This window comes from Lemur catta, chromosome 12 (assembly GCF_020740605.2).
Source record: "Lemur catta isolate mLemCat1 chromosome 12, mLemCat1.pri, whole genome shotgun sequence".
NCBI lineage: Eukaryota > Metazoa > Chordata > Mammalia > Primates > Lemuridae > Lemur > Lemur catta.
The window spans coordinates 3,227,581-3,250,641 of NC_059139.1; the positions used below are offsets into that span (position 1 = coordinate 3,227,581).

The following is a 23,061-nucleotide window of genomic DNA, read 5'->3' on the forward strand; positions in this document are numbered from 1 at the left end:
TACTTTGGATATGAAGAGTAGCACTGCAGTCCCACTGGGCACATATTGGGTATCCAATAAATATTTGTTAACTACCCTGAGTTGGTGAAATTTTCAGCCCTAGTGGGGATGATGTTTCTTGCAAGAGGTTGGTGACATTAGTGCTTGTGTTGTCCTTTCTTTCATGAATGACATGTGACCTTGTGGGTCCTCCAGAGAGTTGGATGTGACAATGTCCTTGGGTCTGATGCTGTTGAAGACGCCTGTGGGGTCTGCAGGGGGAATAACTCAGACTGCACGACTCACAGGGGGCTCTACACCAAGCTCCACCACACCAACCGTGAGTACTTCAGAGCTGCCTGCAAGGCTTGGGAAAAGGAGATTTTCACAGGAGCTCTTTAGTGGGAGGAGCTTGAGGTGACAGTGGAGACAGCCGGTGGTCAGAGTCCGAATAGCCTTCCCCTGGCTCCTTTCCTGCCTCCGCTAGTGCTGTGCTTCTCAGACCTTTTGCTTTGATTGGAAGTGGCTACTTGAATTAAAATCATTCTTAGGAATAGTGAAAATCACAAGAGCTCAGCTCCAATTAATGAAAAGAAGTCACTTATAGGTCTGATGTAACTGACTGCCAAAACAGATATTCCCCTAGTTCCAAATGTGGATTCTCAGGTTTTGGTTACTGAGAACTGAAGTTGCTAAGGGATTCTGCATTGGCATGATCGAATGAAATACTGTATCTTCCCTCACTTCCTTCACCTAGAGTATTATCACATGGTCACCATCCCTCCTGGAGCCCGGAGCATTCGCATCTATGAAATGAACGTCTCTACCTCCTACATTTCTGTGCGAAATGCCCTCAAAAGATACTACCTGAATGGACACTGGACTGTGGACTGGCCTGGCCAATACAAGTTTTCGGGCACTGCCTTTGACTACAGACGGTCCTATAATGAACCTGAGAACTTACTCTCTCCTGGACCAACCAACGAGACATTGATCGTGGAGGTGAGGCCAGCCTCTTCATTTTAGGGCTTGGATTTGGGAGTCTTCTGGTATTGTAATAGGTCCATGGCTGTTGGCATAATTTTCAGTACATAGAAGAATGTTTACAGTTATCTAAAACAAGAGTAATCCATCCATAGGCTGAATGGGGCAGTAGATTTGTTTGGATTATCTTTCATTTTTTTGGTATATGATTAAGTTTGTATTTATGTACTCACATGTGTTCCTATTTGAGGTTATTTATCAGCAGTTTTTGCAGACGTCTTCTCTCCGGTAAGTTGAGAGGTAAACACATATTTTTTTTGCAGTGGGGGGCTCTATCTCTGCTTGCACTTGGGGTGGGTCAGCATTCTGCTGCTGTGTCCTGTGACAGTAGGGGCAGACAACAGCCAGAGGAGGCCTCCTCCCTGTGTCACAGTGTTAACCTTTGCTAGCCACAGCTCAGCAGTCACACTGGCCCTGTGCCCTCCTGACCCAAGCCCTTCTGTTTTCTACCTGTGAATGCCGAGCTCTCAAAATACAGTCAGGCTTCTCTGGCAGCACTGTCTATCCCATGGGACTGGGAGGGTGGCAGTGGCAGGCAGTGGATGTGCTAACCCCTGACCTTGTCATATTTCTATGCACAGTCAAGGAAAAGCACTTGGTTCTAAAGTTGCCCCATAAACACTTACCTTGCTCTGGAGGTGGTAGCCACCCAGACGCCCCCATCTGCTGCCTGGGACTGTCAGCCCTGTCTTACACTCTTGTCTTCCTGAGAGATGCTTCCCTGGATGACCCGGTGTGGCTCAGGTGCGGGACAGCTGCAGCCCCTTCACAGGTCCCGCCTCCATCTTCCTCCTTCCTCCCCTGTGTGGACATATTCATCCTGAACTCCTTTGATAGTGTCTCTCCCACCTTCTAAGGCTTCTAGCTTTAATAATCAGAGAGAGAGGTGGGTTAGTGTTGAAAATGAGTGGAGGCTTATTAGGAAACAGTTCCTGATAGGAGAAGAGTTGCAAAGGCTCAGAATATTAGGGCCGTGAAGCATCTCAGTGGCCTTGCACTGCAATCACCTGTCCTGGGCTTGTACCTGTCCCACCACCTCTGCACCAACTAAGACTTGAGCTGTGTCATCAGCAGGGGGTGGAGCATGGTGTCAGGGGAGTCAGGGAAGGGCACACGAGCCTCGTATCTAGGACAGCAAAGACTCCAAGACCTAGGCATGGAATTTGTATGAACAGGTTAACAGTGAGGTTTCAAAAAAATCCTTCTCACTGAGATCCAAGGATCTGATAGATTATGAGAGAAATGGTAACTGATCCGTATGACTGGGTTTCAAGCCAAGAGTCCAATTCAATCTCATGCCCTAAACTGTGACTCACAGGGATGCCAGTTCTGAGTGATCTTCTTTAGTAACAAAATGTCTTTTCCCTGGACCTAAAGGACATCTGCCAGTAGACAAAAGCCCCCCTCATCTCTCAGAGTAGAAAGTGCGCTAACTGAACTTTGATCGGGCATGGATGATGTCTATTTAAGTGTTCAGGGTTATTTGGAACCCACTAGAAAGTGCAACAGTGCTTAGTAGGTGTCACTTTCTGATTCTGTCAGGTGCAGAGGATTTGCAGGGGTTCCAAAGAAATGCCTAGGACCTTTTGTTAGTTTGCAAGATGTTTAATGTTTTGTATGGAGGAACACACTAAATGTAAGGTGAGAGAGAATGTCTAGACATTTTTCTGGGTTTGCTTGAGTCTAGATGAGAGTGTTATTTCTATTTAAGAAAGTTGATGGAAATTTTAGAGGATGGGCTGTGTTTACGTTACCATCATAACCAACTTTTTGTCAGTATTGTTGTTTTAAATAGTTTAAAGCAAATTAGCATGTATCTGCTGGTCTCACATTAATTCGTTTTATTTTTCCCCTTTCCTATTTCGTAGCTTCTGTTTCAGGGAAGGAACCCAGGCGTTGCCTGGGAATACTCAGTACCTCGGGTGGAGGCTGAGAAGAAGCCCACCGCCCTGCCCAGCTATACTTGGGCCGTCCGGCGCTCTGCATGCTCCGTCTCCTGCGGAGGGGGTAGGTGCTGCCCGTGCTGCCCTTGGACGTGGGCATGTTGGTGCCCAGGCACATTCAGGGCTGCCCTGGTCTTTGTAGAGTCCTAACAAGGCCTCTCTCTGAGGGTGACAGTAACATTCCCAAAAGTGGAGTGGGGAAGGGTGGCCCTGAGTGTCACTTGCAAGCCTGAGCTACCTTCTACTTTGGTATGTGGCATGAGGAGGTCATTTGGTGTATTTGTTCCTGCTTTTCATCTCATTTAAAATTTTTTAAAAGGATTCTTTTGTTACTTGAGATTATTCAAATGAAAGTCACTATAATATTTAGACATGTCATGTTGGTGATAAGAAATAGAAAATTGTGAGGAACATACAATGATATAGAATGAGTGTTTTTTTTTTTTTTTTTACTAATATTTTTCAAAAAATTTACTGGGTAGAAATTTTCCTTCAAGTCATATGATCAGATTCACCCAGAAAATGTAAGAATCTTATGAAAGTTGCAATGAGAATGTCAAGAAAAAGCATGTTAAAAAGAACGTCACATGAAAATAGGAGGCTTTGTTGTCTTATATTGTAAAAGTTTTAAGTTCATGTTTAAATTGTAAAGCTGGTTCTACTAAACAAAAGTTTTAGCTAGGGCCAATATGTACTGTCTGATGAAGGGTAGTGAGTAAATGTTTGCAAATTTAAAAAAAAATAGAAAATTCTATCTGGATATTTATGAAACAGACAAGCTTCCATCTGAACAAGTGGATTTCAGCTTTGTACATTCCAGGTTTTAATAATTAAGAAGTTAGTACATATGGGAGAACTTGCATAAAGAAAGCATGTAATGAATGAGGAAAGAAAAAATAAAAATGAATTCATATGTTCTTAATAGTTGCTCTAAATAAGTGAGATGAAGAAAACAAAGGAAAGCAGAAAGATTAACAAAAAACCATAATTAGTCCTAAAAATTAACACTATGTGCCTGACATATGTTATTCTTACCAGTACAAACTAAGAATAAACTATTTTAATCATGGGCTCTAGCAAAGCTAATGATTCTGACATTAAAAACTTCCTGAGGAAAAACATGATTCCCTTCTGCACGGAAGGCTAGTGAGCTAACACGTCCAGTGGCAGCCAGAGAAGTTTGCAGCATCCTCCACTGGCCGTGTGGCCCATGTGAGCCACCATCTTCCTTCAGTCAGAAAGCTGCAATGTGTGGGCTTCTCTGTGGTTCTGCCTCTTCCTGTTTAGGATCATCTAATACATAGTATTTGATTAGAATAACAATTGAATCTTAAAGCTTTGTATTTGTGTAAGGACATGAATGAATTTCAGAACTCTTTCTTATACATTTTCATTTGGTGAAAAAAAGTATAATGAATTACATGGAAACGTCTGAAAAGGACGGCCAGTAAATGATTATATTCATTACAACAATTTCATCTGTGTCTTCCTGTTGAGAGTTGAGCAATCAGAGCAACTCTTGGTTTTCTGAGCTGCTACCAAGTTACTTGTCCTGAAAGACACTGAATGGATGATCAGAGTACTTACAAATCACTTAATTATCCCTAAGGAATAACTCTCACATTGACAGTTCCTGGAGAAAATCAACCCGAAATCCATTCCATAATCATTTTGCTAAAGAACTGCAGTGTAGAGTCAGTGAATGTGTTGCTTGTTTTCAATTTCGATAGAAATTTGCTAGAAAATTAGGATTTCTCAATTCAACAGCTAGATGGAGTACTGCAGGAGGTCTAGTGTTTTATCCCCTTCTGTAGGCCACAGCTCGTCTGGGAAACCCGACCTGCTTCATAGGTCCAAAGACTCAGCACCTAATCAAGCCCCCCTCACTGGCCATGTGTGCATGATCAGGAAGTGCATGTGCTTGTTAAAATGGTCATCCTGCAGAGCTTCAAGTATACTCTCTCCTCCTCTGTTTTCATAGACACATAAAGGCACAGCCTCATTCTCCTGTTCTCTCTCCTTCCTCCCTTGGTATTCCCAGGATTGTTTATTTCCTACACAAGCAAGATGAAAGTAAGAAACACGTCGTTACCATGTACTGAGCACGTACTATGTGTTTTCCCATAGGACATCTTGTGGAAACCCCTGACAGTTAGGAGTAGACAGACCACAGGCTTGGAGGCAGCTGATCAGGCTCAAGCCTTGGCTTCTGCAGGGTGTGTTCCTTAGAATTTTTGAAACAGCCCCCTGTCTGTGAAGTTTAAAGACTTTATCAATATCAATGCCTGGAAGCAATCATTTTTATCATCTTAGAAGTCTCAGTAGTATTGTCCCTCATTCTATTGAAATTATAGGCTCAGCAGTTTTGGGAATTGCTTGAGATAGCCTAGCAGGAAACTGGATTCAAACAAGTTCACTGACTCCTATGCGCGAGTCTCCCCACCACAACCAGACTCCCACTGAGCACGTTTCTGGTGGGTTGGTGACCGTTCACATTCTGTAACAAAGATGATTCTACTAGGGGTATAATATGTTCTTCATCTTCCCGTCTTCCTTTCGTAATATAGCGATTACTTATTACTGGGCGTCGTAGTCCCATGAATGTAAGACTGAAATATCAGCAACTAGGAGGCGACCACACATGCAGACAATGCTGAAGTTTCACTGTCGCTCAGGGTTAGGGCTGATCTTGTTCAGTTCTGGTATTCAGTTTCTCTTTGATCTATGTTTGGTGGGCTTGCCAAATTCCCCCCAATAGTCTCAAATCACATAGTTATTCATTGAGTGTTAATTGCTGTGATTTATTTTGAGGCAAGAGCTTTTATTTCCCCAGGCTTAATTTCCCATTGTGAGGGGTTATCTTCATTAAACAGTTTATCGCAACTTACTGTCTGCCTTTCTGAACTTTGGGAGTTTCAGGATTTGGTGTTATCTGGTGATACCAGTCTTTTAGAACTAAATCCTTGGTTATTTTAAGTTTATAAAATGCTTCATTAGTTCTGTTGTGTTGGAGCCTTCTGAATTCTAAAGGTTAAATTGGGTTATTTAAATTATGTATTATCTGAAAATAGCATATTTAACTGCTTCAATGACTAACACTGGAGAGTGAAAATCCAAAATGAATATCTTTCTCACTTTTTCAGTTCTGTAAAAGAATAACTGACTTCACCAGTGAGTCCGATAGAAGTAACATTTGACTACTAATTTCTTAATGGCTTAGGTCAGTGTATCCCCTGACAATTCTTGACCTAATTCTCAAAGGAAAAGGAAAAGTATAGACATCATTTTCATTTTATCTGCATATTTTATATTTTTAAGATTTCTCTTCAATGGACTTCCCAATATGCTGGATTTGAAACTTTTAAACCATCTTTTTATTAGCTATCGTTTTGTGAATTTAAGGGTCTACAAGGGACAGTTAGGGAACCAGTGAACTGGGAGAAGACAGAACATTTCCTCCACCTCTTGCTACATTCTAGAAACATTGCGTAGCATCAGTAGAGGATGGATAATTCTTTTTGATTGCAAGAGATCCCATTTCCTTATCTCTTTCAATGGCCCCATCTGTCCACAGGGAGTCATTTCCTGATAGGTGGTTGCGGGCAGGTAGTGCCTTCTGTCTCCCTTTCTGACAGCTGCTTCTGTTCCTTTTTCCTGTCCTCTCACTTTCATGGTGTGATCACAATGTTATTTCAATACCCCCGCTTAGCTGTGCCCCGCAGGACTCTCGCCAGTGTCTGGGGCATTGGTGACAGGACTGAAGACTGGAACAGGGAGACAAGCTGAGCGCACTGTCGGGACGGGAGCAGCCGATTGTGCTGTGTCTGAGACGAGACTCTGTGACGTGAGAGGGACCACACTAGACTCTCACTTACCTTGTAAAGGCATTGGCCTTTTCTCAAAATTACGTACGTTCTTGTCCTTTTTAAAAGTCAGCATTTATGGCCGGGCAAGGTGGCTCACGCCTGTAATCCTAGCACTCTGGGAGGCTGAGGCGGGCGGATTGTTTGAGCTCAGGAGTTTGAGACCAGTCTGAGCAAGAGTGAGACCCCGTCTCTACTAAAATAGAAAAGAAATTATACAGACAGCTAAAAACATATATATATATATAGAAAAAATTAGCCATGCATGGTGGTACATGCCTGTAGTCCCAGCTACTTGGGAGGCTGAGGCAGGAGGATTGCTCGAGCCCAGGAGTTTGAGGTTGCTGTGAGCTAGGCTGACGCCATGGCACTCACTCTAGCCCGGGCAACAGAGTGAGACTCTGTCTCAAAAAAAAAAAAAAAAAAAGTCAGCATTTATGATTCAGTTGGTTTAGTACATTCCAAAAGACTAATCTTCAACCTCTGATTTACTTCCAAATAAAATGCTTATTAAATTTTGGCTTATAGTTATGTTTCAAACTCTCTACTGTGCATCATGCAATGTCTGGGGAGGATGCCTTTTTTCTTCAAATGAATATATTCATCTAATTCACAATTAAAATTCCTCAGACAAATCTTACAACTGGCTTATAAACTAACCTCTCTTATATTTTTCCAATTATATTCTCCTCACCATCTACAGATATTCCTAGGGCTTGATTTTTAATTCATTTAGGGGTTAGGTTTGGAGAAATGGTTGAAATCATTAGTTACCTTGCCCTTATTTTGTTGCTGTCAAAGCATTCATTCATTCATTTGTTCAATCAGCAAATGCTTGTGCATTTGGATTTGAACTTCAAACTTCTTAAAGCCACCTGGGAAAATGCAAGAGCCTTGGCTTGGTTCCTTCTGTGTCTGAATTGAGCAATGAAATAACAAAGTAGTTGGTGCTTTACTTGAAAACCATTCCTTGACTTTTTAGTATTGTAGCTAATTGAGGTACTGCACATCTGTGTATCTCAGCCAAGGAATTGAGTTCTTCAGTCTCGCACTTCTTTCTTAAATGTGTGTGAGGCACTACACCGAATTCTGAGTTTATAAAGAAAAATGATGTGGTCCTGTTATCAAAAGCATTGGAAATCTGGAGCGAGGAGTCGCCCGTGTGCCATGTGTATCGATGCAAGGCTGTAAAGCGCGTGTGTGGGAAGAGGGACGAGAACTCAGAACGCCAGGGCTGCAGCGCAGAAAGCTGCACTGTTCTGCTGCACTTGGGATGCCCGTCTTCCTCCGAGCTGTGTCGCTGAGAGAGCTTCTGAAGAGCAAGAGTGCTTTTTGGTTCCTGTTACTCATCTAGTTGGCTAAAATCTCTAGATCTTTTTCACAGGAACTGCTTCAAATTAGACCTTCCCATCCTTCCTTTGTGTGCTAGAATGTTCTGACTCTTAGAGTGAGTGTGCATCTCTCTCTTTTAAACTTTACTTACAGGGTTAGATCCCAGAGATCAACTTGAAATGATTCTTGTTCTTTTCTCCCTGCCTTGGGTCATCTTTGAGTTGATCTACTCAAAAATGCTTTCTGTGATTTGTCCAAGTCCGTATAAATTACAAAATACATTACCCTTCCAAGCTCCTTCCCCAGAAAAAGCAGAGGAAAAAAAAAAAGACAGTTTGTCTTCCAGAAGGGAGCATATTCTTCAGGGGCCTGGGCCATGTGCTCAGAGGTCCAGGATGAGACAAGGAAGCTACCTCTTCCTAGGGAGCAGGAATACTCCCCCATTTGCAGAATCTCTCAATTTTCCACAAACCTCCCCTCTTCAGGCGTGTTGGGGGCCCTCCCACATTTCCATCTTGTGGCCACAGCCCACTCCTCTCCACCCCCACACTGTGGGCTCCACTGTGCACATGAGGCTTCAGGTCTGCAAACCCGAAACCTTAAAGATGGGTCATGCGTGCCTACATCCAGATGGGCAGCGTGTCCCTCTGCCATTTTTGACAGGTCAAGACTGTCAGGCAAACCGGATAGTGGAGCCAGTTCCCTGGTAAGCAGAGTGTCCACTTATGGTAAGACAAGTCACTGCCATCCATAAATGAATGTCACTGCACCCTCTGAGCTCTGGTGCACATTAGGATGCCATATGCTCATAGAGATTGTGCCCAGGGAAAGCTGTCCCTTAAATACACCTGGAACTCATTCAGAATTTGAACAGCTCCCAGGAACACACCCACTCTGGTTTCCTAGAGCTGTCCTTGCTCTCCCTGTTTCAAGTTCTGTAATGCTCATGTGTAACACCACAGTAATGCAGCCAGCACGTAGCGTGGAGACAGCACATGCTTCTCACCAGAGCCCATGCTCTCATTCATTTGTGAAATATTGTCCAGTTTTCTGTGTAGTTTTGCTTATGGGATTGGTTTGATTTTTTTTTCTTTTCTATTACTAAATAAGGATAAAGCTTTTAGCACCAGCTGGAATTCATTCTATAGTTAGAATTATTGAAAACCTAGAGATTCTTTGATAAAAATCACAGTCTTTCAGACTGAATACTCTTGTTACAGATACTTTGGCAAAATATAGATTCTTAAGTGGTTTCCAAAGAACTGGCCAGGGTTGGTTTCTGTAAAAAGATAAAAGTGGTTCCTGAGCTCACTGCTCAGGAAACTCACCGCTTCTGTGGTCAGGACTCATCTTCCTGCAGTTAGTCGGGTTGTTCTCTCTGACTTTCTTACTTTATCTTTTGAATTTTTTACTCTTCCTCTCTCTTATCTACTAATGTGGATCATTTTAAAAAATTGGCCAGCATGATTCTGGCATACCTATGGATTATGTGATTTTTCCCTCTGAAAAAATTAAGTGATTATAAGCACTGTTGAAAAATTGCTTCACAGATGTACCATTAGTCAGAGAAATAATACCCAGGTCTCCATAAATGTTTAGCTAAATGGCTTAGGAGACCCCATTCCTTCAGGCGAACTCATCTGAAAACAGAATTATCCACAGACTGGTGTAAAAATAGACCTTGGAAAACCTAAATGCCACTGGACATACGGCCGTCTATATATATTTTATTTTCTCAGAATTTTCAGACATTTGAAATCAGTCGAAGGAAGAAACATATAAATTTACTTTTATGTCTATTATTGTTTTTATGGGTTGTTGTATTAGGGTTCTCCACAAAAACAGAACCAAAAGGAGATATCTTTCTATCCGTCTGTCTATCTATTTACCTACCTACATACATAGAAAGAGATTTATTAGGAGAGATTGGCTCACACGATTATGGAGTCTGTGAAGTCTCACTATCCACTGTCTGCAAGCTAAAGAACTAGAAAAACAAGAATTGTAATTCCATTGAAGTGGGAAGGTGAGGGGTGGCAGAGCATGGTCTAAGTCCGGAATCTGAAGGCCCAAGGACAAGAAGTGTTGATGTCGTGTACAAAAACTCAATATTGTAGGTCTAAGTAGATGAACCCAAGATCATAAAAGCATGCAGATTACATGCACATTGTGAGCAAAAAGTCTCTGATTAAAGACGCAAGAAAAACACTTTGTGCAAAAGCTTAAGTGTAGTTTCTTTTGCTTAATTTTTAGTTCTTGCCATTTTTCCTACATGTGAGGTAACCGGATGGTCAAAACATAGATTAGCACAGTGTTCTGAATAGACAGCAGAAAAGCAGGAGTTTGAGAGAAGATTTGGAGAGAAATCCTAAAGGGGGACTACTCTGATAGGAGCCATACAGAAATTAAGGGACAAAAGCAGGAATGTGGAAGAAGAAATTCAAATGTTCTTGGCCAGCCCATGAGCTCAGATTTTCAAGTCCTTAAACCAAACAAAGACCTTCTGATCTTATGTGAGTCCCAGAAACCCTGGATTGAGTGTGAAAAACACTTTCATAAAGCATAACCCAAACCCACCCACTGGTAGTCCAGCTATGTGACACCTGTTTGTGCCCCAAGAGTTCAGGTGTGAGTGTCGGGGCCCAGGCCCAGGGAGCAGGACCCTGACATGGTGCAGGGGTGTGATTTGGGACTGACTTCCCTTCCTGCCGCTGAGGAAGGAATTTAAACAGGTTCCCCACCCTGTTTCTTCAGTGTGTGCGTGTGCCCATGTGCTTAGGGCACACGTGTTTTTTAAGGGGGTCCTCTAAGGTCCTTTCCAGTCTGATGTTCTGTGGTCCTTGTCAGTCATAAATATACAAGATGGGTCAAAAGAAAAACCGAGTATCAGCTGTTCCCTTAGCCACGGGATCCTCCCTCCCTCCATTGACCCCTTCAGGCTTTCGGATGCTGCACTCTCTGGGGACAGATGAGTAATGAGGTGAAGGACAGGCCAGTGCAGCAGGTGGACAAACTGCCAGCAACTGGGGACATCTGGAGAAGTCGGCCCCTTCTGCCCTGCATCCTTAAGCCAAGACTCCAGGGTGTCTGCCAGACAGGGTGTCCACCTTCAAGAAGGCCCAAATTTGTAAGAATCAGGATTATTTTTCATTACAAATTTCATAAATAAATAAAAAATAGAGAAGACAAATGGTCCTCATAACACCCTCCTTGACCCAATGTAAGCATTTTAGTGTACCCCATCTCACCTCTCCCTGCACGCACGGTTCTAAATGTGCGTGCCCTCCTGTAGAAGGGCCTTCATGGTCACCTTTTTCTATGTCGTTATATAATTTGTATTCTCTATTCACCAAGAGTTCCTCCTTATGTATGCCAGTGAATAACCCACTTTTAATGTGGCAATTCACATTCTTGAGCATTCATACTTGCAACAGACTATAAACAATGAATGCTTAATGAGTGACCTGGGGGCCAGCTCTTCACAGTTACCCGAGGCTTTTACCTTCTTTTTTGTATAAGGAGTTGGTGGGGGGGGGGCGCTGAGACTTTTATTTCCTTTTTATACCCGTCATAACCTTATATTCTTTTATTTTGTCTAGTTTGTTTATGGGCCAGTATCTCCAAATAATTTTAACTAATACTAGTAATAAGTAAAATTATTTTCTTATTCCTGATCTTCATGATAATATTTCTAATGTTTTCCATAATGCCAGCTTCTAGGTTTAAATCAACATACAAATATCTACATTTATATATGTGGATACATAGATGTCCAAAGACGTACAGATACTGTTAAGATTTTTAAAGAAGAGATTTCATTAGCACTTCAGCTGCCTTTTGCCACCGGGCGTATCTGTGCGTCTTCATTCTACATTTCTCTCTTTCCTGCAGGGCAGATGACCACAAGAGAGGGCTGCTACAGAGACCTGAAGTTTCAAGTAAACACATCTTTCTGCAATCCCAAGACCCGACCTGTCACGGGGCTGGTGTCTTGCAAAGTAGCTCCCTGTCCTCCCAGGTAAGAAGTGCTGTGTTCCTCTAGCAGCTTCCCAGTTTGCAGACGTGCTCAGTGAGTGGGTGGTGCTCTGAGTTTACAGAATGAGAAGTGCTCTCACAGCCTCATAATTCACAACAGAAAAGATGCAAAAGGGACAAGAGCTGCCTGGACAAGGGACCTACACAGTATGTTTGAGCGGGAAGGTCTGGCAGTCCTGGCATCCTGTTTGTTTTGTTTGTACTTTCATCAGTTGCAGGCCAGCAGGAGTGATAACTCACTGTGATGACAGTGAGGCAGTCTCTCTAAGCTTAAGCCTAAATTGATAAGATGGAGGCCGCTTATCAGCTCTGCAGGGGGGCTGAGGGGGCTCTGGAGAGTTGGAGAAGTGAAAAATTACAAAAAGCAAGAAGGTGGCTCCTTGTGGTTCTTGTGAAACCCCTCTGGGTTTGCCAGCAGGTGCTTATAGGAGTTAGGCCCCCACCTTCCCACGAGACCAGGAGACAGGGGCGCTGTCTCCAGGTGAAGGCTGGAGCGACAGGAGATTCTGACCAAAGCCTCGAGCTTTCCCAGGCAGGCACTGTAAGGGGGCTTGGTTCACCCTAGGGATGCGACCGTGAGCTGCTGGAAACCACACTAGTGTTTGGTCAAGACTTTGCAGGCCAGGGTCGAGGCCTGGTGGGAGAGAGGGCTCAGGGAGCCTGGCTCTGCTCTGGTTGAGGACAGAGACTTCCTCAGCTGTTGCACCAGCTTGTCCCCAACCTGGACAGCCAGGTCTGCACCTGTGCTGCAGGTGACATCAACATCACCGTGACCTTCAGTCAGAGTCTCCAAGGAACCTCATTACCTTGCAGATGTGAGAAGGTCACTCCACGTGCGAGTTCCTCTTTTCACACTCTGTTGTCCAGGTTTGCTAAGGGAGAATCCTCTCTGGTACCTCAGGGCACCTAGTTACTTGTGCTATAAAGTGGAGAAACCGCTCACTTCGACCGAAAGAAATGTGTGTGTGTCTGTGTCTGTGTTTGCGTGTGAGAGAGAGAGAGACTTTCACGTGTAGGAGAAACCGGGCTTACTGGTTGTGTCAAAGTATACCCATCAGAATGTTAAAGCTCAGAGTAGTTGGGGATGCTGAGTGCTGGAGTGGTACTTCCCAAGCTCGTCATGTGAGCGGGTCGGGCATAACCTGGTGGCCCAGTCTGCCCCGGTCTGCTCAGCGGATGCCGGAGGAAATACTCAGCCCAGGCTGAGCTATCCAGGCCTGGGCTTCCACCTGTGTGATTTTAAGCATCGCGTAATTCAGAAATGGACTGACAGTTGGGACACTTGAGTCTGGAGGCCCTCAGAACCCAGACCCAGGAAGCAGGAAAGGCCGGTGGCCCTGAGGGAGAGGGGGCAGCAGACGCAGCAGCTGGAAGCCACGTGGCTTTGCACAGCGTGGCCTCTGCCCAGTGGGCCGGAGAGCGGGCAGCTCTTCAGCTCCTTCTCGGAGAGAGCAGAACAGTTCGTTTAAATCCTGATTTCCTGTCATCGTAGTCAGTTGGTTGGTTGTTTTTTCTTCCTCCCCAGCTCCCCACTGCCTCCCAGACACAGCCTGCCCGGGCTCCTGTGTGAGGAAGCCCAGGATGCTGGGACACCCCGCGGGATGGGAGCTCTCCTCTTGCAGCTTCCGCCTCCTGATGTCACCCAGACTTCTGCTTTTCACTGAATCTTAAGTAAAATGTGCTCAATAGGGGGCTGTGCTGCTGCCCGTTCAGTGTCACTCGCTACTTTCGGATTGTCTGGCTGCATTTTAAACATGTCAGATATCACTTCCCAAGGGAGACCATAATGCAGTTCTTCAGCGCCGGTAACAGAGATCTAGTAAACTTTACGCAGTCAGGCAAATTGCCTTCCCTCAGCCGTCATGCTTGCCCGTCATCGACAGCTCTTAGATCCATTTAGCGAAACCTTTGTTCCCAGTGCAGAGATCTCATACTGTGAGGGAAAATCTCCTTGGAATCTGATCCTTGTTATTCCCTCTGACATGTCCCAAAGGGTGAGAGTTGTCCTTGGCAGGCCTGGGACCTCAGTCGTGCTCATAGGACAAATGGCTGAACCACGGTTCCCTTGCGGCAGGTGCCAAAGCTCCAGGCTCGTGCCGCAGCCTTGGGAAAGTGGCTTCACCCCTTTGTGCCACAGTTTTCCAAGATGTAAGATGACAAAGAGAAAATATGTGTAGTCACATGCCATGATTATGAAGCTCTGTGACCCCTGTGTCCCTCCGGGTGGTTTTGTGAAGGTCTTGGTTGGACACCACCGCCAAGAAACAGGCACGGCCCAGACACCACAAAATCTCCTCGAATCGACTGCTCCTTAGTACACCTACCCCACACCTGCAGTTCTGCACACATCCTCACGCAAAGTGTCTGCCTTACGCCAACCGTATTCCAGGGCGCCCTCGGGAGGACCTCGGGAGCAAGAGGTTTGGGGTGTTCTGGACTCATCCTGGGGTCTCAGACTCAGCGCTCAGACGAGGCGTGGTCACCACAGCTGCTGCCAGGGTTGGTTGTGGCAACACTAACATCCACATGAGTGATCCTTCTGGCACACCTGCCGCTCTGTTCTTCCACTGTCCCCACTCAGACGGTCTTTTCCTCCCCGATTCAGTCTGTCGCTCCATCCATGTCCAGTTCTCCTTGTCTCTGTTAATAGAAGCCCCTCCCCCCCCACACTCTCACATATACTCACACACATACGCACTCACACACACACTCACATACACAGATGCCCAACTAGATGTCACTTTCCATCCTCCCAGGTCCTTGTCTGGGGATGCCAGCATGTGCCACTGGCAAGTCCTGAAAAAGCAGCTGCTCCTCCTCTTCCTCTTCCCACCTCCATGGGCTGAAGCGGGGCCTGTGGGCAGGGGCAGCCTTGTCGGGGATTGAGTAACAAGACAGAGGGGTTCCAAGTCCCTGGTGGCTTCCTGGAGCAGAACTGTCCTCCCCCTGCCCCATAGCTGCCTGCCAGCCCAGACTCCACATGAAAGGGTCTGCCACCTCCCTTGTTTAAGCTGTGGCTGCTGGGTCTGCGTAGGGGCAGCTAAGCCACTCTCCGAGGTCATAGCCACCTCGCCTGTGACACCCATGCTGAACACCCCCACCTGCTGTGACCCTTGGCGTGCAGCACGTGTGCTCCAGGATCCACTCTGCAGGTGTCTTTTGTCTTGCAGGGGAAGCTGTTTCCTTCACCCCTCACTGTCCAGGACCCGAGTCCCCTTCCCAGGCCAGAGTCCGTGGGTAGTGCTGTAAACCTTCCCTCACCAGCCCCTAACCGCCTTGCCCTGCTCTGCCTCCATTATACTCCCCCGACAACCCAGCCTGCCTACCCCCACCCCCAGCCCCTCTACACACAGAGCTCAGTAGCTAAACGCTGCCTGAAAAGTCCCATGTTCTCACACTAAAAAGTGTGGCCACTCAAGGATGGCGGATGGCTGCAATCATAATGCCCATTCCTGGTTCATTTGCTCCCCACCCCACGGGACTGTGATTTCACATCACCCCCAGCCCCCTCCAGCCTTCTTCCTCCTCCCTGCCCCACCCTCGCCATCTGGGGCCTCAGACTTCAGAGAAAGGAATCAGTCAACAACCACCCCTTCCTCCCACCAACACCGCACCTGCGTCTCTGCCCACCTGCTCTGCCTTCCCTCCTGTCACAATGGGCACATGGCCCTGCTGCTTCTGGAAGAGCCTCCATAAGATACTGTTTTTCCTTACGAGTCACCTGTGTAGCCCTACAATGGCTAGTGGTGTTTTTCTCACTGGGCCTCCTCGACCTCTTCTTCTCTATGGTTTTTCTTTCCGGTATTGAGGGGTCCAGAGCCAAAGACACCTCTGTATTCTTCTGTGTGCTGTTTCCTATACTTAACTCATTCAGATGCAATTTAACAAGTTCTGTCGAGAACATTGTGTGCTGAAAGAAAAAGGCACAATTCAATGGCAAAGGGGTCAGTCTAGGGGAAGGTGGAACTGATGCTTCCTGACAGTGTGTAGAAAGCAGTAGGCTGGGGCTACCCCAAATTCACCTAAGTAAAATCTAGAGACCGTCATCTAACTTTTTGATGTCTTTATCTCATGTTTTATAATGTTTGCACTGTCTCCTGAAAGAGAAAAATTTGAGATAATACAGAAGCCTCACTGTGAACCCAATGCCATCCTTCCCTGGCTGGGAAACTCTTAAGGATGACCAGTGGGTCCCCCCATTCCTGGTTTAAGTGTGAAAAGTGTGGGTCACGGTGCTGGCTGCCTGCCCGCCGGGGCGCAATCCACCTTCCCCACTTTGGTTTGCTGTGATCTGGGCAATCATAGCACCTGCTCTCGGGTAAGGCAAGGATTCTGTGCAAAAAGCTTTCAGATGCAATAAACACTCACTAAATCTTGGCTATTTCTCTCCTTGCTCCTTGAAAGGAGAAACAAATTCACTATCTATTTAGTCTGTGAAACAAAATTATCAATGATGAACCACAGAATAATGAACCTACATTACATAGATTAATCTCTGTGGATTATTATTTTATTGTATTATTTTATTTTAGCAATTGAGTTGGGAATATAGAATTTAAAATGTTGCTTTGCTTTTCCTCTGAAATGGAAGATATATTTCTCTCTTGTCCAGGATACTGACAATTTTTTCTTCCTGATTAAGTGGGCAGAAAACTCAAGTTCCAAGTTTCTGACGATGACAGTGTGTCTCTCTCGTACCTGACTGTCTCCCGTGAAGCTCCCGTGGCCCTCGCTAAGCCATGGGTGCTCCGTAGCTTTGTTCTGAGCTGCCTCGCAGAGCTGAAGCCACTGCACCGAGCGAGTACAAAGCACTCGTCCTTCCCAGAACAGCAGCTTTGTCTGACTTTAAGTGTCAAGGTGTAGTGGGGGGCGTGTGTCATGTTCAACTTGAAGGAGGGTCCCAAAAGGATTGGGGAGTGGAACCTTTAAAATATCTTCATCCACAGCCTTCTCATTTTTAACTTAACTGAAAAAGGGAACCTGCCCTGCTGGCACCCAGAGGCCTGTGTAGCACCTAAGGCTCGCACAGTGGGATTCCTGTCAAGCCCGGAGATGCTTGACCAGTGGAATCCCCCTAAGTCATGACTCTCTGCAGGGCGCAGGGTGCTGGGAGTCTAAGAGTCTCCTTGCTGGAGGAAGAAGGTCTTAAAATGTCCGCAAGGCTTCAGCTACTAGCAGGAACATCCTGGTGAAATAAGCAATTCCGAGCTGCCCCTCTGGGCTGGGGCAGCCAGCTCCGCGCACCCTGAGCCTGCTGCCCCATGCCAGGGGCCTCCTTGGCACCGTCCTTGCCGCAGACGGGTGCACACCCTCCCACGGCTCTCCCGCCTCGCCTCTCCCACCTCTGTCTGCATTTTAGCATGAATCAGGCATCTTTATCGCGTGTTTCTGAAACATGAATTATAAATCATACAAATATTTACTTCCTTTATATTTTTCAGCTTATCTAAATGGAGTGGCTTTTCATGTCATTTATCTTAACTCTCTAGTTTTCTAAGCATAAACACTAACAGCATAACTTCCAGGACAATGGATTGAAGATACAAGAGGAATAGTTTCCAGATGGTAACTGGATACTTTACTCCCTGGCAGGGAAAATTCTCCTTTTAACGCTTGTCCTTCTTAGAATACCTGGGCTCTTCCTGAATGTTTTCTCCAGATGAACTTTGTATTCATGTTGCCAAGTTAAAAACTAAAAAATAATCTTTTTTGAAATTTTTGATTGAGATAACATTGCATTATTAGATTAATTTAGGCAAAATTGAAATCTTGAAAACTTGGAAGCCACCTAGCAAACCATTTTTTTCTTCATTACTTCATTTGGTCACTGAGTTCTTCAGGAACAGTTCATAGATTTATTTACATGAGTGAATATGAGTATTTCTATTTTTCCTGAGTATTTCACAATTTTATTAATACTGTGAATGAAATTTTATATTTTATTCAGTTATTATTTTTATAGGGTAAAAACATTAATTTTGTAACCAAACAATAAAATTTTATATTTTCCATTTTTTTCTGTCAATTATCTTATATTTTTAATATCATAAGCCAGTAATGATAATTTTGGCTTCCTTCTCTAGAGTTCATACCTCTTGTTCACCCCCACCCCTAGTTTAATTGGAATGGCATATATTTCTAGAACAATACTAAAATGTATTCTTTCTTGTTCCTGATCCCAGTTGCAATGTTTCTACGTTTTCACAATTGAGTGGTGGCTCTTCGTTTGATACATGCTGCCCATTGGGTTTTGATTTGTTTATCTTATCATGGGAACATTTATTTGTTTCTATTTTCTCAAGCATGACTGAATTTTAGGTAATGCCTTTTATCCTACATAACTGTTTCATAGTGGACTTGGAGGGATTTTAAGGAAAAAAGTTGACAAATCTATTTTTAAAATTTGTGATGTTCTACACACAGCACAGGGCAGTGAGAGTCATGCCCTCAACCCCCACCATGCCCCGGAAGCCCACAGGACACTGTCACCTCGGCCTGTGCAGCCACAGATCCATGGTGACTGTTCCTGTGATCAAGAATATTGCCTGTCCAGTCACACAGGATCTTGGGCTTTATAAGCAAAAAAACTGTTGGGGGCCCAGGGTCACAGAGGATGCTGAGTGTTGACTAATGTTCTGCGTGTTTGGGTAAATGACACTGTGTCAACCCCAAAATCACTGGAGGACATTTGAACATACTCACATCCACTATTCAAAAACAGTGAGCAATCCTGAATTTAAATTTATGAAGAAAAGAAAAGCACATCCTTGTTCTGTAGTCTTGGGTGAATGAGGCCTGGGGTGTGTGATCACTTGCACCATCCTTGCAGTTCTGTAATGAACCCCAGTCGATCTCTGTGCCTTCTTTATTGTTCTGGTGGCTTTAATTTGATAGGATTTTCTTTGTAATTTTGCATACATTTCATAAGGTTGGTTTGTGATATTATTTGTGTGCTATATTTCAAAAGATAAATCTTATATTCTTTCATCTAAGTTTATGTCCTGTTTTTACTTATTTCATGATTTTCTGTTGTTACTTTTATAGCTGTTGCTGTATGGCTTTCTTGTCTTTTGTACCCCTTTATTAGTTAGAAAACATATTTCCAATGCTACTATAATTAACATCGTATGCTTAAGCCACTCTTTCTTGATTTATTATAATAACTTTACAAATTAAACTAAATCCATAAAGTCACTGTTGGACAAGTAAAGCAATTAGCACATTTTTACTTTTTCATTCTCTGTTCCTTTCACTTCAGTCAGGCCCCAATCTTTGTTAATTAATAATTTCTTGCAGTTTTCTCATTTAGGTTTAGCTTTATTATTATCATCATCATTATTATTATACTATGTACCTCTATTTTTTCAATAATTAGAACATTTGAATTCTGTTTTATAATCTTGACTGCAGTTGTTCAGGTGTAATTGTCTATTTAAATGGGCCCAGTGGCCTGGCCAGTCCCCTCGCACTATAGCTTCCCGTGGAGCTCCCGGGTGCAAGTCCTTTCCGGGCCAGCGGGCGTGTGTCTGGAGGGCGTTTTTCAGAAGAGTGACTCACCCTGGATTTCCTAACTGCTTCCGTGCCTGTCTGCTGCTTCACACCAGCTCCGTTAGTGTAATCCTGTCTTCTTTTCTCCTTCTTGATGTCTTGCTTCCTAGAATTTTTATTCTTTCACATTTCCTGACAGCATGGTTACGTTTTGTGAAATTATATTTGCCGAAGTCAGGCATCTTCAGAATATTTTTAAAAATGTTTTTGAATGCTGTATACCTTTTTCACGTATACATTTCTGTGGGGAGGGGCTTCTATGCCACCTTCAAATAGGTTCCATGTAAGGTTTCTTTTTCCCAACTCATTCTGCCCAGGGCATTTCCAGACAGGTCATGTATTGACCAAAAAATGGAGCAGACCACCTGGCTGCAGGGCTTGCTCCTCTGTGAACTTTGTCCAGGTGCCTTAAGGAACCGGTACTGGTGGTTTGTCACGTGAGCAGTGCTTTTGTTTTGGTCCTCTTGATACATTCACCGTTTCTCAGCCCTTTATTTGATTGGCAGGGAGGGAAGGAATCTCTATACTACTTTACTTAGACTGTCTTTCCCAAAATCTTCATCATGACTTCTAAGATAAAAAAGAAAAGTTTCAGAGATGTGCTTTCTTTATAAAGCTATAAAAGCATGGTCCACACCCAGCCAATAGTCGTGTGGCCAATAGTTACCAAAGACGTTAACTCAGAGCTGGTCCGCAGAGTGGGAGCAGTATTTCTCTCTGAAGACAAGGCTGCCTTTCTGCTGGGTGAAGGACGGCTGTGAAGGTTTCCCAGAATTGGCAGCTGGCCACACTCTCCCAGTGGCCACTGGGACCCACATTCAGGGTGTGCCTCCAGTCCACCTCTGATGGCAGGTCTCACAACAGCCCAGGGCACAGGTGTGGGCCCAGGCTCCACCACATGCTCCTGCATCTCCTTGGGTACGTGAGTCAGTATTTCTGAACCTGAGGTTCTTCATCTGGAAAATGAGCACAATAATCATACCTGCCACACAGACCTGTTGTGAGGATTATATATTTCATACAGATAAAGCACCTCATTCAATACCAGCTATCAATATTAGTATTATAGGAATTCGATAAACTAGAGGGATTTTGGCCTTGGATGGATCAGCAGGGATCGTGGGACTGTACTTTGTTCAGAGGCTTGGAGTATATATCGGTTTATTCAGGACAATGAGGTTTTGCACAGCCTGTTTGCTGTCGTTTAATGCCTATTAGACCATAACACACAATGACCCATATCTTAGACACCTGCATTCAACCCTCCACTGATCTCGGCATTTCAGACGCCTTCACTTCTTCTTTTTCAGGAGAACCTTTTATTTAGTCGAAAGCATTGAATTTCCCAGATTGCTTTCCCGTGTCTGTGAATGCTAATGCAATTCTCTCATGGCTCCTTGCTCACATGGAGACCTTACATCATGCAGGCAGTTAAAGAAAGACATCACAGTACTACCTAACCTACCCAGACGTTATTTCTCTGTTCTGCATGTGATACTTGGGAATGAGTTATTATAAATGCTACACTGGTTGGCTGCCTTCCCAATCTGAGTCATTTAAACCAGCTGAACTAGAGAATGAGGTCTTTAAATATGGGCTTTGTCTGCCCCAACTCATTGTGGGAATACCGAGCATATGTAAAACCATTAAATATAAAATACAGTATCTTCTGATGTCTATGTATAGAAAGTAAATGCCACTGAATCACTGGACTCTTGTTCACACCTGATGGGTACAGTGCACACCGTCTGGGTCATGGACACACTTATAACTTTGACTCACACTAACATTTGTACCCCCATAATATTCTGAAATTTAAAAAAGAATCACTAGACTCTTTTGCAAAGTAGACTAATAAATTATACCAGTTATGATACAGCTAATAGAGATACCAGCGTAGTACATTCTTCCTCGTGTTCCCTTGGTATTCTGCACCAGTGTTTTAAGAACAATAGATGAATATGACATTTACAACATCATTCGTTTGATAAAGTTTTGTGATGTAATGACTGAAGCTTTACATTAGGAGTCTGATTCCAAAGAATGAAACAGTAACTATAATTTAATCATTTGGTCAACTAAACCAAATATCTAACTATATTAATTAAATATTTTTAAAAGTTTTTATAACCCCTCAGTATCTACTAATACATAGAAGCCAATTTATGGGAAAAATTCAACCAATGGGTACCTAAGACTTAGTAAGAAAATAAGAAATAACTAATCTGCAGGAGTCTGGAAGAAGAATGGAGGCATCTGAAAAGGTAGTTTCACAGGGATGGGAGCCAGGAGGTTACATAAATATTGTTCTACCTACTAGAAGTGTTCGTTTCCTGGATCTGATTAATCTCAAAGTGCCACAGTGAGAAGTCCTTCCTGCAGAGAATGGGATTGTTCCAGCCTCATAAAGAAAGATGACTCCAGCCTCCAATGTTAGCCATATATTCTTGGCAGGCACCCTGCCTAACAGCATCCATTGGCCAGAAAATACGTCTGTGGTATGGCGTGCCTTCACACCTGGGCCTCAGCTTGAAAGATAAAACTTACAGATTCTTAGAAAGCATTGTAAACCCTAAATCCTACTGTTGTTTTGTGGAAACGACCATCAGTATTCCTGGGCCTACTGTCATTTCTGCCCTTTACTTTTGAATTTTTTGCCCAGACCCACCTATGGAGGTCCGTACCCTTATAACCTGTCAACGCAGTCATCGACTGCTTTCACAAATTTGGTAAAAGCAAGAAAATGAGATTCCCTGTTTGTTCAGCGTAAGCAAGCTAACCACGGACAAAGGGACACAGAGAGCGTGTGGACACGGCGCTGTCTCTCTTTATGGCCTGACTGGAAGGAATGCGACCCATACCTGGGCAGAATATTGATGCCGATTTCATGCAGGGTTTATTAGCCTGCTGGCAGATTTGATCTGTGTAAAATATGGATTCAATCCACTTCTTTGGTTTCCTTCTTACAATCCATTGGATTTATGGCAATTCCTGGTGACCCTGTCCCTGTAGACGTTACATAAAACTTTTGTGGATGGCCCTAACTGGGAACCCCGCTTGGCTCAGGCCCTCCCAGCACCCCCTGCTGGTGACATTCACAGGCCTCGGGAGCACTGTGGCTGCAGTCCAGGCTCCTATAGTCCAGGCACGCTGCACAAGGACACCTGGAAAGCATTCTTACAAAAAGTGAGTCGGCTCAGGGCCTGGAGAGGATCATTTCTGAGCATTTACCTCCCAGTGAGTGTCCAGGAAACCCTAATGCAGAAATGCCAGCAGGCCTGAAACTGCAGGAGGATCGAGGCATCATTTTCAAATCC

The 23,061-nt window shown here is 44.3% G+C and overlaps 1 protein-coding gene across 1 annotated transcript in view; it reads left to right on the top strand.

The window, feature by feature from the left end:
* Nucleotides 1–23,061, top strand: part of ADAMTS16 (ADAM metallopeptidase with thrombospondin type 1 motif 16) — a 125,640-nt gene that overhangs the window by 79,449 nt on the left and 23,130 nt on the right. The window contains exons 14-17 of the mRNA XM_045566084.1: nucleotides 196–319; nucleotides 737–981; nucleotides 2,892–3,030; nucleotides 12,053–12,179. Coding sequence (XP_045422040.1) covers nucleotides 196–319; nucleotides 737–981; nucleotides 2,892–3,030; nucleotides 12,053–12,179 — 635 coding nt within the window. The remainder of the gene's footprint in view (nucleotides 1–195; nucleotides 320–736; nucleotides 982–2,891; nucleotides 3,031–12,052; nucleotides 12,180–23,061) is intronic.